Source organism: Procambarus clarkii, chromosome 47, assembly GCF_040958095.1.
Source record: "Procambarus clarkii isolate CNS0578487 chromosome 47, FALCON_Pclarkii_2.0, whole genome shotgun sequence".
NCBI classification, from domain to species: Eukaryota; Metazoa; Arthropoda; class Malacostraca; order Decapoda; family Cambaridae; genus Procambarus; species Procambarus clarkii.
Window position 1 is genome coordinate 24,464,102 of NC_091196.1, and position 14,413 is coordinate 24,478,514.

Sequence of the window (14,413 nt, forward strand, 5' to 3'; positions counted from 1 at the left end):
GTTAAAACTAACAGATATACAGTATGACCGAACCTAACATAACTAAGGTAATAATTTATGTTCCTAATTTAATGTAATAATAATAATTTAAATAAACCAATTGGAAATTTTTTGTTGAAAAAATAAAGAAAATCACTCGCTATTAGGCCAATCGGGCCTGGCATAATAGGCCGAGAAGTGCGTTCTGGCTACTAGGTATGATTATATATATATTAATTTAGTGTGTATATACATATAAATATATATATACATAATTACACATGCATATATATATATATATATATGTACATAAATATATACATGTGTATATATAAATGTATATATACATATATAATATACACACCATATATATTATATATATATACATAGTGTATATTATATATATACATAGTGTATATTATATATGTATGTATAGTGTATATATGTATATGAATACTTTTTATGATGCTTAGTGTCAGTGGACTATACCTTGGTAGACAAGTGCTGCCAAGTAATTTTCAGCACTCTCCCTTACTCTTTGTTTGTCTTCCCACACACACCCTCCCCCTCCCCCCACTCCCACACCCCTCTTGTACTACTCCCACACTAGTCCCCTTCCACTCACACCTCTCTTGTCCCCCCCCCCCAACTCTCCCCAACCTGTTCTCGCACTTTCGTATAGTCAATATTGACTTATTAAATATGTGCATATGTGACATACTAATTTAATGTGAATATTTTAGTTTACCTTGAAAAGCTTCATAGAAAACACCGACCTTACCTAACCTTCTTAGTATGTTAAGATTTAAGATAAGCATCTTATTGCTTCGTAATTACAATTATTACTTAACCTATACCTATAATATTAACCTATTATAGGTATAGGTTAAGTAATAATTGTAATTACGAAGCAATAAGATGCTTATCTTAAATCTTAACATACTAAGAAGGTTAGGTAAGGTCAGTGTTTTCTATGAAGCTTTCAAGTAAACTAAAATATTCACAATAAATTAGTATGTCACATATGCACTTATTAAATAAATCAATATTGACTGTAAGAAAGTGCGAGAACGAGTTGCTCTCCCACACTTCTCGTCAACCCCCAAAACACCCACCACCTCTCGTCCCCCCCCCCCCTTACAACCCTCCCACACCTTGTCCTCCCCCACAACACCCCTCAGCCCTGCCTGTTTCCCCCTCTGAACATCCCCAAGCCTATCCTCTGCCTCCCAGAGCACCACCAGCACAGCCTCTGGCCTTCCCCCCCACCCAGGAACACCCCACTAGAACAACCCCAGCCCAACCTCTTACCCCCTCTCCAGAACACCCCTCTCAGCCCAGCCTCTGCTCTTCTCTTCCCCTCCAGAACACACACACACCCAGAAACAACACCCCCCCCCCCAGAAACCCCCCCCCCCCAGAAACAACCCCCCCCCAGAAACAACCCCCCCCCAGAAACAACCCCCCCCCCCAGAAACAACCCCCCCCCAGAAACAACCCCCCCCAGAAACACCCCCCCAGAAACAACCCCCCCCAGAAACCCCCCCCCCAGAAACACCCCCCCCCAGAAACCCCCCCCCCCAGAAACAACCCCCCCCCCAGAAACAACCCCCCCCCAGAAACACCCCCCCCCCCAGAAACAACCCCCCCCAGAAACAACCCCCCCCAGAAACAACCCCCCCCCAGAAACAACCCCCCCCCCAGAAACAACCCCCCCCCCAGAAACAACCCCCCCCCAGAAACAACCCCCCCCCAGAAACAACCCCCCCCAGAAACAACCCCCCCCAGAAACAACCCCCCCCAGAAACACCCCCCCCCAGAAACAACCCCCCCCCCAGAAACAACCCCCCCCAGAAACCCCCCCCCCCCAGAAACAACCCCCCCCAGAAACAACCCCCCCCCCCAGGAAAAAAGAAAATACCCCCTCCAGACCACCCCCCCCCCCGAACACACACCCCCCTTCAGGAACACTTCCCCTGGAACAAACAACCTCCTCCCCCCCCCCAGAACAACCTCCTTCCCCCCCCCCAGAACAACCTCCTCCCCCCCCCGAACAACCTCCTTCCCCCCCCCCGAACAACCTCCTTCCCCCCCCCCCCCCCGAACAACCTCCTTCCCCCCCCCCCCCGAACAACCTCCTTCCCCCCCCCCCGAACAACCTCCTTCCCCCCCCCGAACAACCTCCTTCCCCCCCCCCCGAACAACCTCCTTCCCCCCCCCCGAACAACCTCCTTCCCCCCCCCCCGAACAACCTCCTTCCCCCCCCCCCCCGAACAACCTCCTTCCCCCCCCTCCCCCCGAACAACCTCCTTCCCCCCCCCCCGAACAACCTCCTTCCCCCCCCCCGAACAACCTCCTTCCCCCCCCCGAACAACCTCCTTCCCCCCCCCCCCCCCGAACAACCTCCTTCCCCCCCCCCCCCCGAACAACCTCCTTCCCCCCCCCCCCCCCGAACAACCTCCTTCCCCCCCCCCCCCCCGAACAACCTCCTTCCCCCCCCCCCCCCCCCGAACAACCTCCTTCCCCCCCCCCCCCCGAACAACCTCCTTCCCCCCCCCCCCGAACAACCTCCTTCCCCCCCCCCGAACAACCTCCTTCCCCCCCCCCGAACAACCTCCTTCCCCCCCCCCGAACAACCTCCTTCCCCCCCCCCCCGAACAACCTCCTTCCCCCCCCCCCCCGAACAACCTCCTTCCCCCCCGAACAACCTCCTTCCCCCCGAACAACCTCCTTCCCCCCCCCCCGAACAACCTCCTTCCCCCCCCCCGAACAACCTCCTTCCCCCCCCCCCCGAACAACCTCCTTCCCCCCCCCCCCGAACAACCTCCTTCCCCCCCCCCCCGAACAACCTCCTTCCTCCCCCCCGAACAACCTCCTTCCCCCCCCCCCCCGAACAACCTCCTTCCCCCCCCCCCGAACAACCTCCTTCCCCCCCCCCGAACAACCTCCTTCCCCCCCCCCCCGAACAACCTCCTTCCCCCCCCCCCCCGAACAACCTCCTCCCCCCCCCCCAGAACAACCTCCTCCCCCCCCCCAGAACAACCTCCTCCCCCCCCCCCAGAACAACCTCCTCCCCCCCCCCCAGAACAACCTCCTCCCCCCCCCCCGAACAACCTCCTTCCCCCCCCCCGAACAACCTCCTTCCCCCCCCCCCCGAACAACCTCCTTCCCCCCCCCCCCCCGAACAACCTCCTTCCCCCCCGAACAACCTCCTTCCCCCCGAACAACCTCCTTCCCCCCCGAACAACCTCCTTCCCCCCCCCCCGAACAACCTCCTTCCCCCCCCCCGAACAACCTCCTTCCCCCCCCCCCCGAACAACCTCCTTCCCCCCCCCCCCGAACAACCTCCTTCCTCCCCCCCGAACAACCTCCTTCCCCCCCCCCGAACAACCTCCTTCCCCCCCCCCCCGAACAACCTCCTTCCCCCCCCCCCGAACAACCTCCTTCCCCCCCCCCCCGAACAACCTCCTTCCCCCCCCCCCCCCCGAACAACCTCCTCCCCCCCCCAGAACAACCTCCTCCCCCCCCCCCCAGAACAACCTCCTCCCCCCCCCAGAACAACCTCCTCCCCCCCCCCCCCAGAACAACCTCCTCCCCCCCCCCAGAACAACCTCCTCCCCCCCCCCAGAACAACCTCCTCCCCCCTCTGGAACACACACACACACACACACACACACACACACACACACACACACACACCTGGAACACCCCCCACCTGAACACCCACAGCCCAGCCTCTCCCCTGCAGCACACACCCCTGGAACCCCCCCCCCCCCCCCCACCTGAACACCCACAGCCCAGCCTCTCCCCTGCAGCACACACCCCTGGAACCCCCCCCCCCCCCACCTGAACACCCACAGCCCAGCCTCTCCCCTGCAGCACACACCCCTGGAACCCCCCCCCCCCCCTCTGGAACACCCACAGCCCAGCCTCTCCCCTGCAGCACACACCCCAACCCAGCCTCTAACCCCCCCCCCCCCCCCCCTCCCAGCACACACACAGCCCAACCCTGTATCAGCTGTGTGACTTTCAGGTACCTATTTAATACTAGTGAATATGTGCATTAGGTGAAAGAAATTTCTCGTTTGTTTCTGCCTAGTCGGGGAATCGAACCCAGGCCCGTTGGATTACAGCCCCAAGTGCTTTCCACTCGGCCAAGAGACAGTGTTAACTCTTACTAGTTGTGCTTGCGGGGGTTGAGCGTTGGCTCTTTGGTCCCTGTGTGTGTGTTTTCACCTAATTATTATTGTTGTGTGTGTGTGTACGTACTCTATTTGTCTGCAGGATTGAGAGCTAGCTCTTGGACCCCGCTTTTCTAGCTGCCCGTTGTCTAATGCAATGACTCCTATTGCCCTGTCATATTTGCTTTTAAAAGTTGTGAATTTAATTTTCCTCTACAACCTCCATTCCATTTACTCACTTCCCTTATGCTAAAAAAAAAGGCTAAACCTCTTGACGCACTCAAGGGCTCGACCCTTCCCATTAGTTTTGTGCGTGTGCTCACTCGCTCACCTGTTTGTATTCCTGTATTCGTGCTTGCAGGATGGAGCGTTTGCTTGTGGACCTAACTTTTCCGTCCTGTTGTCTTAGTGCAATGACTCCACCTATTTTCATATCGTATTTACTGTACATTTTAGATTATGTAGTTTTCCCTCTTCAACCTCCATTCAATTTTCCCACTAGTGTGCTAAAAGTCAACTTTCTAACATGTGTATGACTAGTCTTGGTAGTCTCAAGCTTCCATCCATATCCTCTTGTTTTATTGATATTCATTGTGAGCATTTAATGGTTTTTAACTGTCAATCCCCCTTAGTGTGTTATCTCTTATATTAACCCCCCCCCCCCCTCCCTCTAGCATCGTCAGATTCAGTTCCTTCAGTCTTTCATACTCCATCCCTCGCAATTCTGGGACGAGCCTTGCTGCAGTCTTCTGAACTATTTCGAATTTCCTTCTGTGTGTCTTTAAATGGCTCTGTGATGGGGCGGCATACTCTAAACCTGGTCTGACGTAGGTAGTGTACAATGATCTAAATGCCTCCTTATTTACGTTCCTGAAGGATGTTCTGACTTTCGCTAGTGTAGAGTGTGCTACTGACATTATCTTATAAATCTGGAGTTAGGTTTGGTGTTATGTCCCCTCGGGTCGTTTTCTCTAGATATAGGGATGTACTTTCCCTTCGTGTACTGCCTTTTGCTCTCTTGGCACCAGTTCCCATTTTTATCGCCCTACACTTGTCGTTGAACTCCATTAGCCATTTCCCGGAAGTTCTCTTTAGCGAGTTTGTCGTCCTGGGGACTCGTAGTCTCTGATGGTGTGTCTGTGATTGTGGTTTTGATATATTTATTAAATTGTAGCTTTATTGCTATTATATTAAGCCTGCCATGTAGTGTGTTGTGTGGGTGTATGATATGTACATGTAGAGGGGTTGTGTGAGGCAGGTGTGTAGGGCGGGGCGAGTGTAGGGTGTGACGTAGGTGTACTGTGTGTGTTACAGAGTGCTGACCATCGGTGGGTCGGAGGAGGTGGTCCTCAAGGTACTAAACGAAGTCCTGGAATGTCTCGATGAGGTGAGTTACTCCCCCTTGTTCATATGCATGTTATACTGATATATATACTGCATCTCTCCACTACATTATCTATATACCTGTGTATAATATGAAGCTAAAGTATTTTGATCAATATTTAGTCAACGTGTTACTTTGGGTGCAGGCGCTGCAGAAGGGGACAGAGTCTGACGCACGTATGCTGGTGCACCAGAGTCAGGCAGGCTGTGTTATCGGCAAGGGTGGCAGCAAGATCAAGGAACTCCGCGAGGTGAGTACCCAACACTGCTCTGTTTCCCTCCATCAGTCTCTCACCTCCACCTAGCGTCTTGTGACCAACTACTTATCCAATTTCCTTTTTAGGAAATCACATTAGCACACCTTGATTTAAGTTTAGGTGTAAAACCGGTAGGAAGGTAGTGCAGGGCCAGCTATTGTCTTAGTACCAATAAAGTAATGCAGTGAACATTCCTCAGATGCTGCAATGCAAGTCTTTGTGCATTAAAGACTCTTCAAAGTGTGCACACAACGATCCCTGGTTAAATGAACAAATCCACAAGGGCCGTGATGAGGATTCGAACCTATGCCCGGTGTTGATACCAGACGCGCTTTAGTCAACTGTGCCACGACATAGTCAACAGAATTTCAACCAGATGTCAACATCTAGTTGATAGAGCCCGGGTGCATGGGGGGGAATTGTGTGAAACCCCAGATTGTGTCTCGGAGAAGCTGCGGGATCCTCGTGAGGGCAGTAGCACTCCATGTTGCAATTCTTTTGACCATGTCGTGGTACAGTTGACTAAAGCACATCTGGGATCAACCCGAGCGTAGGTTCGAACCCTCATCACGGCCCTTGTGGATTTGTTCATTTGATATCACGCCACTGTGATGCGTGTTTTTTCCTAGGTAAACATTGTTGACAGTGCATGAGCCAAGTAACAAAATTGAAAGGGATGGTTAGGTGGGCGGGACGTGGTGTTGTGGGTGGTGGTGTACTGGGCCAGTCACGACTGGTGGGTGGGCGGGACGTGGGTGGTGGTGTACTGGACCAGTCACGACTGGTAGGTAGGTGGGCGGGACGTGGTGCAATATAACAGCTATGGTCCGTGGCTCCCCCATGACCACTCGTGCACCATGAACACCACCACACCTACATTCCGTGTGGTGGTGAAGCGTGTCTGGCAGAGGGGGTGAAATGTTAGCTTTGTGGCGGGTGTTTTGTTGTGGCTACGGACTGGTGGAACGGGCGGTTGTAGGACGCATCCGCTACTTGGGAATTGTTGGCGGTGATGTGGTAGGTGTCGGCCAGTGTGGTGCAGGTGCCTACCACCCGGGTCACTACCATCAGTACCCATGGCCACCAGGTAATATTTATTGAAAATTGATACTTTCTCAAGTAGATATTGATTATGGTAGTAATGTGGGGTAGGTGCGGGTGACGTGCACCTGAGTGCATGCGTTTGAGGGGTGTGCGTGCGTGTGTACGTGCATGCGCGTGAGGGCGCGTGCGACACGTGGCGCCAGGTGTGTGGAAGTTGGGCAGGTGGTGTGGGGGGGTGAGTTGGCCCCCATCCCCCCCCCCCCTGCTTGTGTGTGTTGGGGGCGGGGTGCGGGTCTGGCACAAGAGGGCGACCGGCCTGGCGGCGGCGGTGGTGCCGGTGGCGGCGGACGGTGGGGTGGGGTGGGGTGGGGGGGTTGTGATGGGGTCATGGGGAGGGGAGAGGGCGGTCGATAGCAGGATTACCCAGGTAACCCGCGGGCCCGGCCTCACTCTCCGCTCGCCCGCCGCCCGCTCAACACCGCCCGTCTCCCCGCCGCCGCCGCCCCCGCCACCACTATGACAGTGACGCCCCGCTACATCCCTGCCGGGCCTCGCCGCCCCTGGAGTAACTCTGACCCTCGCCAGGATTACCAACATGTCCGCCTCCAAGGTCGCGAAGCAAGCAAACAATGGCAGGTAAAGTGGAAGTAGAGTTGTGGTGTGTGATGAGGGCAGGACCAGGTCAGTGATGGTGCATGTCGCCTCAACCATCGGCAGGATAGCGCGCACCATCACCACCTCCACCATCGCTGCCGCCGCCGCCGCCTCCAAGCCACACCCAACGTGGCAATCGATCTTGTGTGTCCCTGGCGCTCTCATTCCCTACCAGCGAGCGACCCCTCACAACTTGGCCAACATTTCTACACAAAGAGTGGAGGTGAGGCAGTGTTGGAGAATGCCTTCCTCTCTGGTGTACTGGGGAAGTAACCAGTATTGATCATCAGCCACGCCGCCGCCGCCACCACCACCACCACCCTCATGCTCCCGCCACGCTCCTAACAACATTCCTAACCTCAACATTTTCTTAACATTTTATTCCACCTCGCTGCCCCTCCCTCCCTCCCTCACACATCTCCCTACCCCTCCCTCCCTCCCTCACGCACCTCTCTGCCCCTACCCCCACTTACGCACCTCTTTGCCCCTACCCCCCCCTCACGCACCTCTCTGCCCCTTCCCCACTTCTCTGCCCCTCCACTTCCCCCCCCCCTCTCACGCACCTCTGCCCCTCACCCCCTTCTCATGCACCTCTGCCCCTCGCCCCCTTCTCACGCACCTCTGCCCCTCCCCCTGGCGCAAGTGGGTGCCCGTGCCTGCTGGCCCTGCCCTGGCGCACCTGCATCATGGCACTAGAGTGAGAGGTGCAGATGGAGTGTGGAGATGTCTGACTTGTGGCGAGAGTAGAGATGGTATTGGCCCTCTGGTGTGGGCAGGCGTCATCATCTCTCGTGGCGCTCCTCTCACTTCATGACTCGTCATTCTGGCATGGCTGCACACTCCGCCGGATAGAAGGTAATGGGGAAAGTTATCTGGGTAAAAGCTCAAGCCTGGCAGTGTTGTAGACCTGGCCGCCACAACCCTTGCCTCAGTGTCTCGCTGGCCTGTTTAATGTATGCTACGGCACGCAAAGTTCACACATTTCACGGCACTAGTGATTTCCACCCTTTTGGCCTTGGTGTAAATTTAGTGTTGAGACTGTTGGTCTCCCTACTGCCCTGCCTCTCCACCATTACTGCCACTTGATTACTGTATAAGGCAGGTCAAGAACAAAGAATAGATGTACAGTATATTCCCCAGGTGTGTGGTGTATAACGTTGTCTGCACCATCTTGCTCACACTGGCGTGTTTCACTTAAATTAGAACACATGCACGATGTGCCGATGTCTACATGGCTCTCCTCTTACCTGTGTGAAGTTCTGAACCCAGATTGTTTTACTGTAACAATTGCTACCTTGATGAAGCAAGTCCACACGCACTAGCAAGATGTGGGCAAGGTGTATACTTAAAGAATACTTTCTTAAAGCACTTAGTACTATCAATGTTCAATGGAACAAAGACCTAATTTAATTCGAGAACTTTTGAAGTTTTTAAGATAAAAGCATGTGATCAACACTGGCGGGCAGAAAGCAAAGGTTCTCCATTGAGAGTATTACTGTGTAACATTGCCACTCCTAACTGTACCTACGTCTGGAGCCTTAAGGGTAACATTTGCCTTATTGACACAATACGAGAAGTAACAGTGCGGAAAGTGAGTGGACCAAAATAAGGATTGACTGGGGCCGACGAGTGGCCAGGCGCCCCCCATGAGTCACAGGGCTACCTACCTCCAGTAGTTAAAGCCTGGTCTTGTAGTCAACCCCACCATCTTGGAACGCTTTTAATAAAGAATTGTGTTAAACTTAACACGGTCTATAAAGTTTTAAAGTCGATCGATCACTCATACTAGTGACACGCCTAAAACTGAAACCCATTTTACGGGAGTTGAGAAACGGCATGAGACTAGAAACTGACTGTATCGGCACATTAACACACTTTTAAGTAGGCTTTGAAGTAAATTGGTATAACCGATGGAACGCACGTCACTACTGTAGGCCTGGGGAGAGAAGCAACTTGCCTACGCGTGCTTGACCAAAGTTCTCAGATGAACTCATAAGAATAGCGCGCACAGTGATACACGAGACTTAAGGTACACTGGTGCCAGTTATCTCTTTAAATTGGTAATAAACCTGAGTGAATAATTGAGTGAAATGACTGGTAAAGCTGCGTGCCTGCCAGATGCAGTATTTGGCTTGGGTCTCGTAGTGCAGCACGGGCCATGCAGAGGTCGTTGTGGTGGTAGCAACGGGCCATGCAGAGGTCGTTGTGGTGGTAGCAACGGGCCATGCAGAGGTCGGTGTGGTGGTAGCAACGGGCCATGCAGAGGTCGGTGTGGTGGTAGCAACGGGCCATGCAGAGGTCGGTGTGGTGGTAGCAACGGGCCATGCAGAGGTCGGTGTGGTGGTAGCAACGGGCCATGCAGAGGTCGGTGTGGTGGTAGCAACGGGCCATGCAGAGGTCGGTGTGGTGGTAGCAACGGGCCATGCAGAGGTCGGTGTGGTGGTAGCAACGGGCCATGCAGAGGTCGGTGTGGTGGTAGCAACGGGCCATGCAGAGGTCGGTGTGGTGGTAGCACGAGGGTGACGTTATGCTCTGCCTTCATTGTTTCCGGCCTCCACTTGCCGTCTTCTCACCACTAAGCTCCAACATGGTGAAAGGTAGTTAGGTGCTAGGCTCATTCGCATGAAATGTATTCCAAGACGCCCTAGTATATGTGCAGTGAAAATACTTCTCTCTCCCCTCCAATTCTTCTTTCCAATCCTTTCGCCCCCCTTCCCCGCCCCGCTCCCTCGTCCACCTGTGATTAAAACCTTGAGTTAGTGGGAGCCGTAATGGTGGCGGGAGGGAGGCAGGCTCCTGGCATGTGCACACTGGGGCCCTGGCACCCGCCTCCCGCTTCACCAGGTGACCGACTGTCAAGTTGTTGCAGTGCCAGAGTTGACACGTGACCTTGCCGTACGTGGAATCACTATATCCACGTACAGGGTGACTGGTGACTGCATGGTCAGGTGGGTTGTGGTACTGGGCATCGTGCTTCACACCACCATCACTCCCTTACTAGATTGATACTTTTTTTGTGATGGAGGCGGCGTACCTGCACGTCTTGTGTGGGGGACCACCTTGTACTCGTGCCCTCGTATCCACACTTGTTAAAGAATTGATTTTAATAAATTATTTCCTCCTAGGTCATTTGAGTTCAGTATTTGTTCAGTGTTGCATGTGGTGGTTCACCCAGTTGTCCCATGTTGTGTTTACACTAAAGTGTTGTGGGAGATGTAATGTTTAGTTGCCTTCACGTAGTCTTACACCTTCAGGTACAGTCTTGTGGCCGGCTGTCCCCGTGGTACTCTTTGTGCTTCATCAGTCGATACTTCCCCAATGAGGGAGCCGGTCGGCCGAGCGGACAGCACACTGGACTTGTGATCCTGTGGTCCCGGGTTCGATCCCGGGCGCCGGCGAGAAACAATGGGCAGAGTTTCTTTCACCTTATGCCTCTGTTACCTAGCAGTAAAATAGGTACCTGGGTGTTAGCTGTCACGGGCTGCTTCGTGGGCGTGGAGGCCTGGTCGAAGACCGGGCCGCGGGGACACTAAAGCCCCGAAATCGTCTTTAGATAACTCAAGATGCTACACTAAATATTGGACTCCACTGCTTTCTCCTAGGCTTAAATTCAATAATTATCAACATTACCGATGCAAGAAGTACTGTTCACGAGAAAATGGACACTGAACTGCTACTAGATCAACTGTAATAAGTTTCTGCAGCTAGGGGAAATCACTAAAACTACTCATTTCTGTTAAGTAAATTAACAGTAAAAAAAAATATCCGGAGAGGAACGCAGAAGAGTGTCGCAAGTGATATACCTACAGTATACCACAATTGGGTGATATTTGTAGTAAAAGCCCTGTCTTATAAGGTGAATTAAATTCCATAGAAGTACAGTAATTACCATGATTTAAATAAAACAAAGAGCCTTGAAACTATCTTGCAGTACTTTTGGAGTAAGACAAACTTACCCTTACCCCTCACCTCCATCCTGACACGCCATCGTGAATATCCTGAGTAAATATCCTGACATTTCTGAAGGCATAAAGATCACCAAACTACAATAGGAGGAGGCTTGGTAGACGGCATTTTCGTATTCAAAATATTTGAGACTTCCTTAAGAACTGCTAGTGAGCCAGGCCGCCACCAAGATGGTGCTACAGTGTCTTCCCAGATTGATTGATTGATGAAGATTAAGCTACCCAAGAGGTGGCACGGGCATGAATAGCCCGTAAGTTTACTAGTTGTATTTTTACGGGGGTTGAGCTTTGCTCTTTCGGCCCGCCTCTCAACTGTCAATCAACTGTTTACTAACTACTTTTTTTTTTCCCACACCACACACACACACACACACACACACACACCCAGGGAAGCAGCCCGTGACAGCTGACTAACTCCCAGGTACCTATTTACTGCTAGGTAACAGGGGCATTCAGGGTGAAAGAAACTTTGCCCATTTGTTTCTGCCTCGTGCGGGAATCGAACCCGCGCCACAGAATTACGAATCCTGCGCGCTATCCACCAGGCTACGAGGCCCCTGTAAGTGGTGGCCCTTTTGAGCCATTACCAGTATCAAGAGCTGATACTGGAGTTCTGTGGAGGTGCGACTGCACTCTGCGTGACGGGAGATGTCTCCCCCGTGGTCTTCCCAGCTTAGTGCCTTCCTTTTATAATTAGGTGCTTACCAGGCCAGGCGCCTGACAGCAGAGTTGACAGCGTTTCATATTCGTAATCCTGGGGTTCCGGGTTCGATCCCCGGTGGAGGCGGAGACAAGTGGACAGTTTCTTTCACCCGGATGCCCCCGTTACCTAGCAGTAAATAAGTACCCGAGAGTTGGACAGCTGCTACGCGCTGCTTCCTGGGGATGTGTAACAGAGGAAGCCTGGTCGAAGACTGGGCCGCGGGGACGCTAAGCCCCGAATCGTCTCAAGGCCACAAGAAATATATACTTAATTAATCAATAATATACTGCAATAATATCAATACCTCAATTTATGCAAAAAAAAAATATGCGCAAATTCTTCTTGAGGTTATCTTGATGATTTCGGGGCTTTTTTAGTGTCCCCGCGGCCCGGTCCTCGACCAAGCCTCCACCCCCAGGAAGCAGCCCGTGACAGCTGACTAACACCCAGGTAACGTGGGCATTGGGTGAAAGAAACTTGCCCATTGTTTCTCGCCGGCGCCCGGGATCGAACCCAGGACCACAGGATCACAAGTCCAGCGTGCTGTCCGCTCGGCCGGCCGGCTCCCTCGTGCAACGGTGGCTGGGGGGAGGGGGTCGTGTTCCACAGTGACTGACAGGGAAGGTGTGGACTGGGACAAGCGTAGCAGCAGTTCCTGAGAATGTGTGGGTCGATGACTGGCGTCACTCTATAATATATTTTGTAAGGAAAAATATGCAGTGTACCAACGTTTGTGCTCGCCTAGTTGTTCTGGCGGGGATTGAGCTTTGGCTCTTTGGTCCCGCCTCTCGACCATCAATCTACTGATGTACAGAGTCCTGAGCTTCTCGAGCTCTCTCATATCTACGTTGGAAACTGTGGAGGCTGACTCCATACACCACATCACTGCCTAGTGCATTCCATTTACTAACTACTGACACTGAAAAAGTTCTTTCTAACGTGTCTGTGGCTCATTTGGGTACTGAGCTTCCACCTGTGTCCCCTGTACCACCCGTGTTAAATAATCCATCCTTGTCTACCCTGTCATTTCCCCTGAGAATTTTGTTTGTGGTGATAATGTTGCCCCGAGCTCTTCTGTCTTCCAGCGACACGAGGTGCATTTACGCAGCCTTTCCTCATAACTGGTGCCTCTTAGTTCTGGGACTAGCCGAGTGGGATTCCTCTTAACTTTTTCCAGTTTCGTCTTGGGCTTGATAAGGTATGGGCGCCATGCTGGGGCCGCATACTCCAAGATTGATCTTACATATGTGGTGTACAAGGTTCTGAAGGATTCTTTACACAGGTTTCTGAAGGCAGTTCTGATGTTAGCCAGCCTTGCATACGCCGCCGATGTTATTTTGGTGTGCTTCAGGAGACAGGTTTGGTATGATATCAACTCCTAGATCTTTGTTAGTTTCGTGAAGTACTTCGTCTCCCATTCGGTGTCCAGTGTCTGCCCTCCTATTTCCTCAAGCTAGTTTCATCACCTTACATTTACTTGGGTTGAATTTTAGTAGCCATTGAACCATTCGTTGAACCATTCGTTCAGTTTGTCTAGGACATCTTGTAGCCTTGTACTAGTCTTAATTCTTTTTTTTTTTTCAGAGGAACGAATCTCTTCCCTGTGGGAGATCATTACATGTACTGTATCAGAAACAGTATAGGTCCTGGGGGTGGGGGTTGTGTTCCTTTTAATGCTCTAGTTACAAAAAAAATTGAGGTAGTTGTGGGTGGTGTTGCAGTGCAGAGGTGTTGGTGGTGGTGACTATTGATGTTTGGGGTGGGGGGGGGGGGCGTGAGAGTACACTTGGACTCCTCCTGTCTTAGTGGGGCGGCCGTCTCCACTCCTCACGATTTGGTATTCACCTAATTGTACTTGCTGAGCTTGAGCTTCAGCTCGCTAGTCTCGCCTCTAGGTTTTCAACAGTAGAAGGTTGAGTTTCCCGAGCCTCCGGAGCTGTCTAATTTGTATTTGAATGGGTTCGGCCTCCACCTGACTTCTTGTGGTGATGGAGACAGTGTTTCCATCACTGTATTCATTCCTTTTGTTTACAATGGACACCTGCGGTCTTGGGCACTACTGTACTTGCACCACCCACTTTAATGTCCTTGTGTGTGTATTGTCAGTGGTGTGTGGCACCTCAGATGTTGTGTTTCAGTAGTGAGGGGCTCATCGCTAGTGTAGTGAGGGGCTCATCGCTAGTGTAGTGAGGGGCTCATCGCTAGTGTAGTGAGGGGCTCATCGCTAGTGTAGTGAGGGGCTCATCG

General features: G+C 52.4%; 1 protein-coding gene across 12 annotated transcripts in view; it reads left to right on the plus strand.

Moving 5' to 3' along the window:
* HnRNP-K (Heterogeneous nuclear ribonucleoprotein K) overlaps nucleotides 1–14,413 on the plus strand; it is a 182,474-nt gene that overhangs the window by 151,025 nt on the left and 17,036 nt on the right. For all 12 annotated transcript variants that reach the window (XM_045749900.2, XM_045749895.2, XM_045749899.2 and 9 more), the window contains 2 exons: nucleotides 5,475–5,547; nucleotides 5,690–5,794. In XM_045749900.2, coding sequence (XP_045605856.1) covers nucleotides 5,475–5,547; nucleotides 5,690–5,794 — 178 coding nt within the window. The remainder of the gene's footprint in view (nucleotides 1–5,474; nucleotides 5,548–5,689; nucleotides 5,795–14,413) is intronic.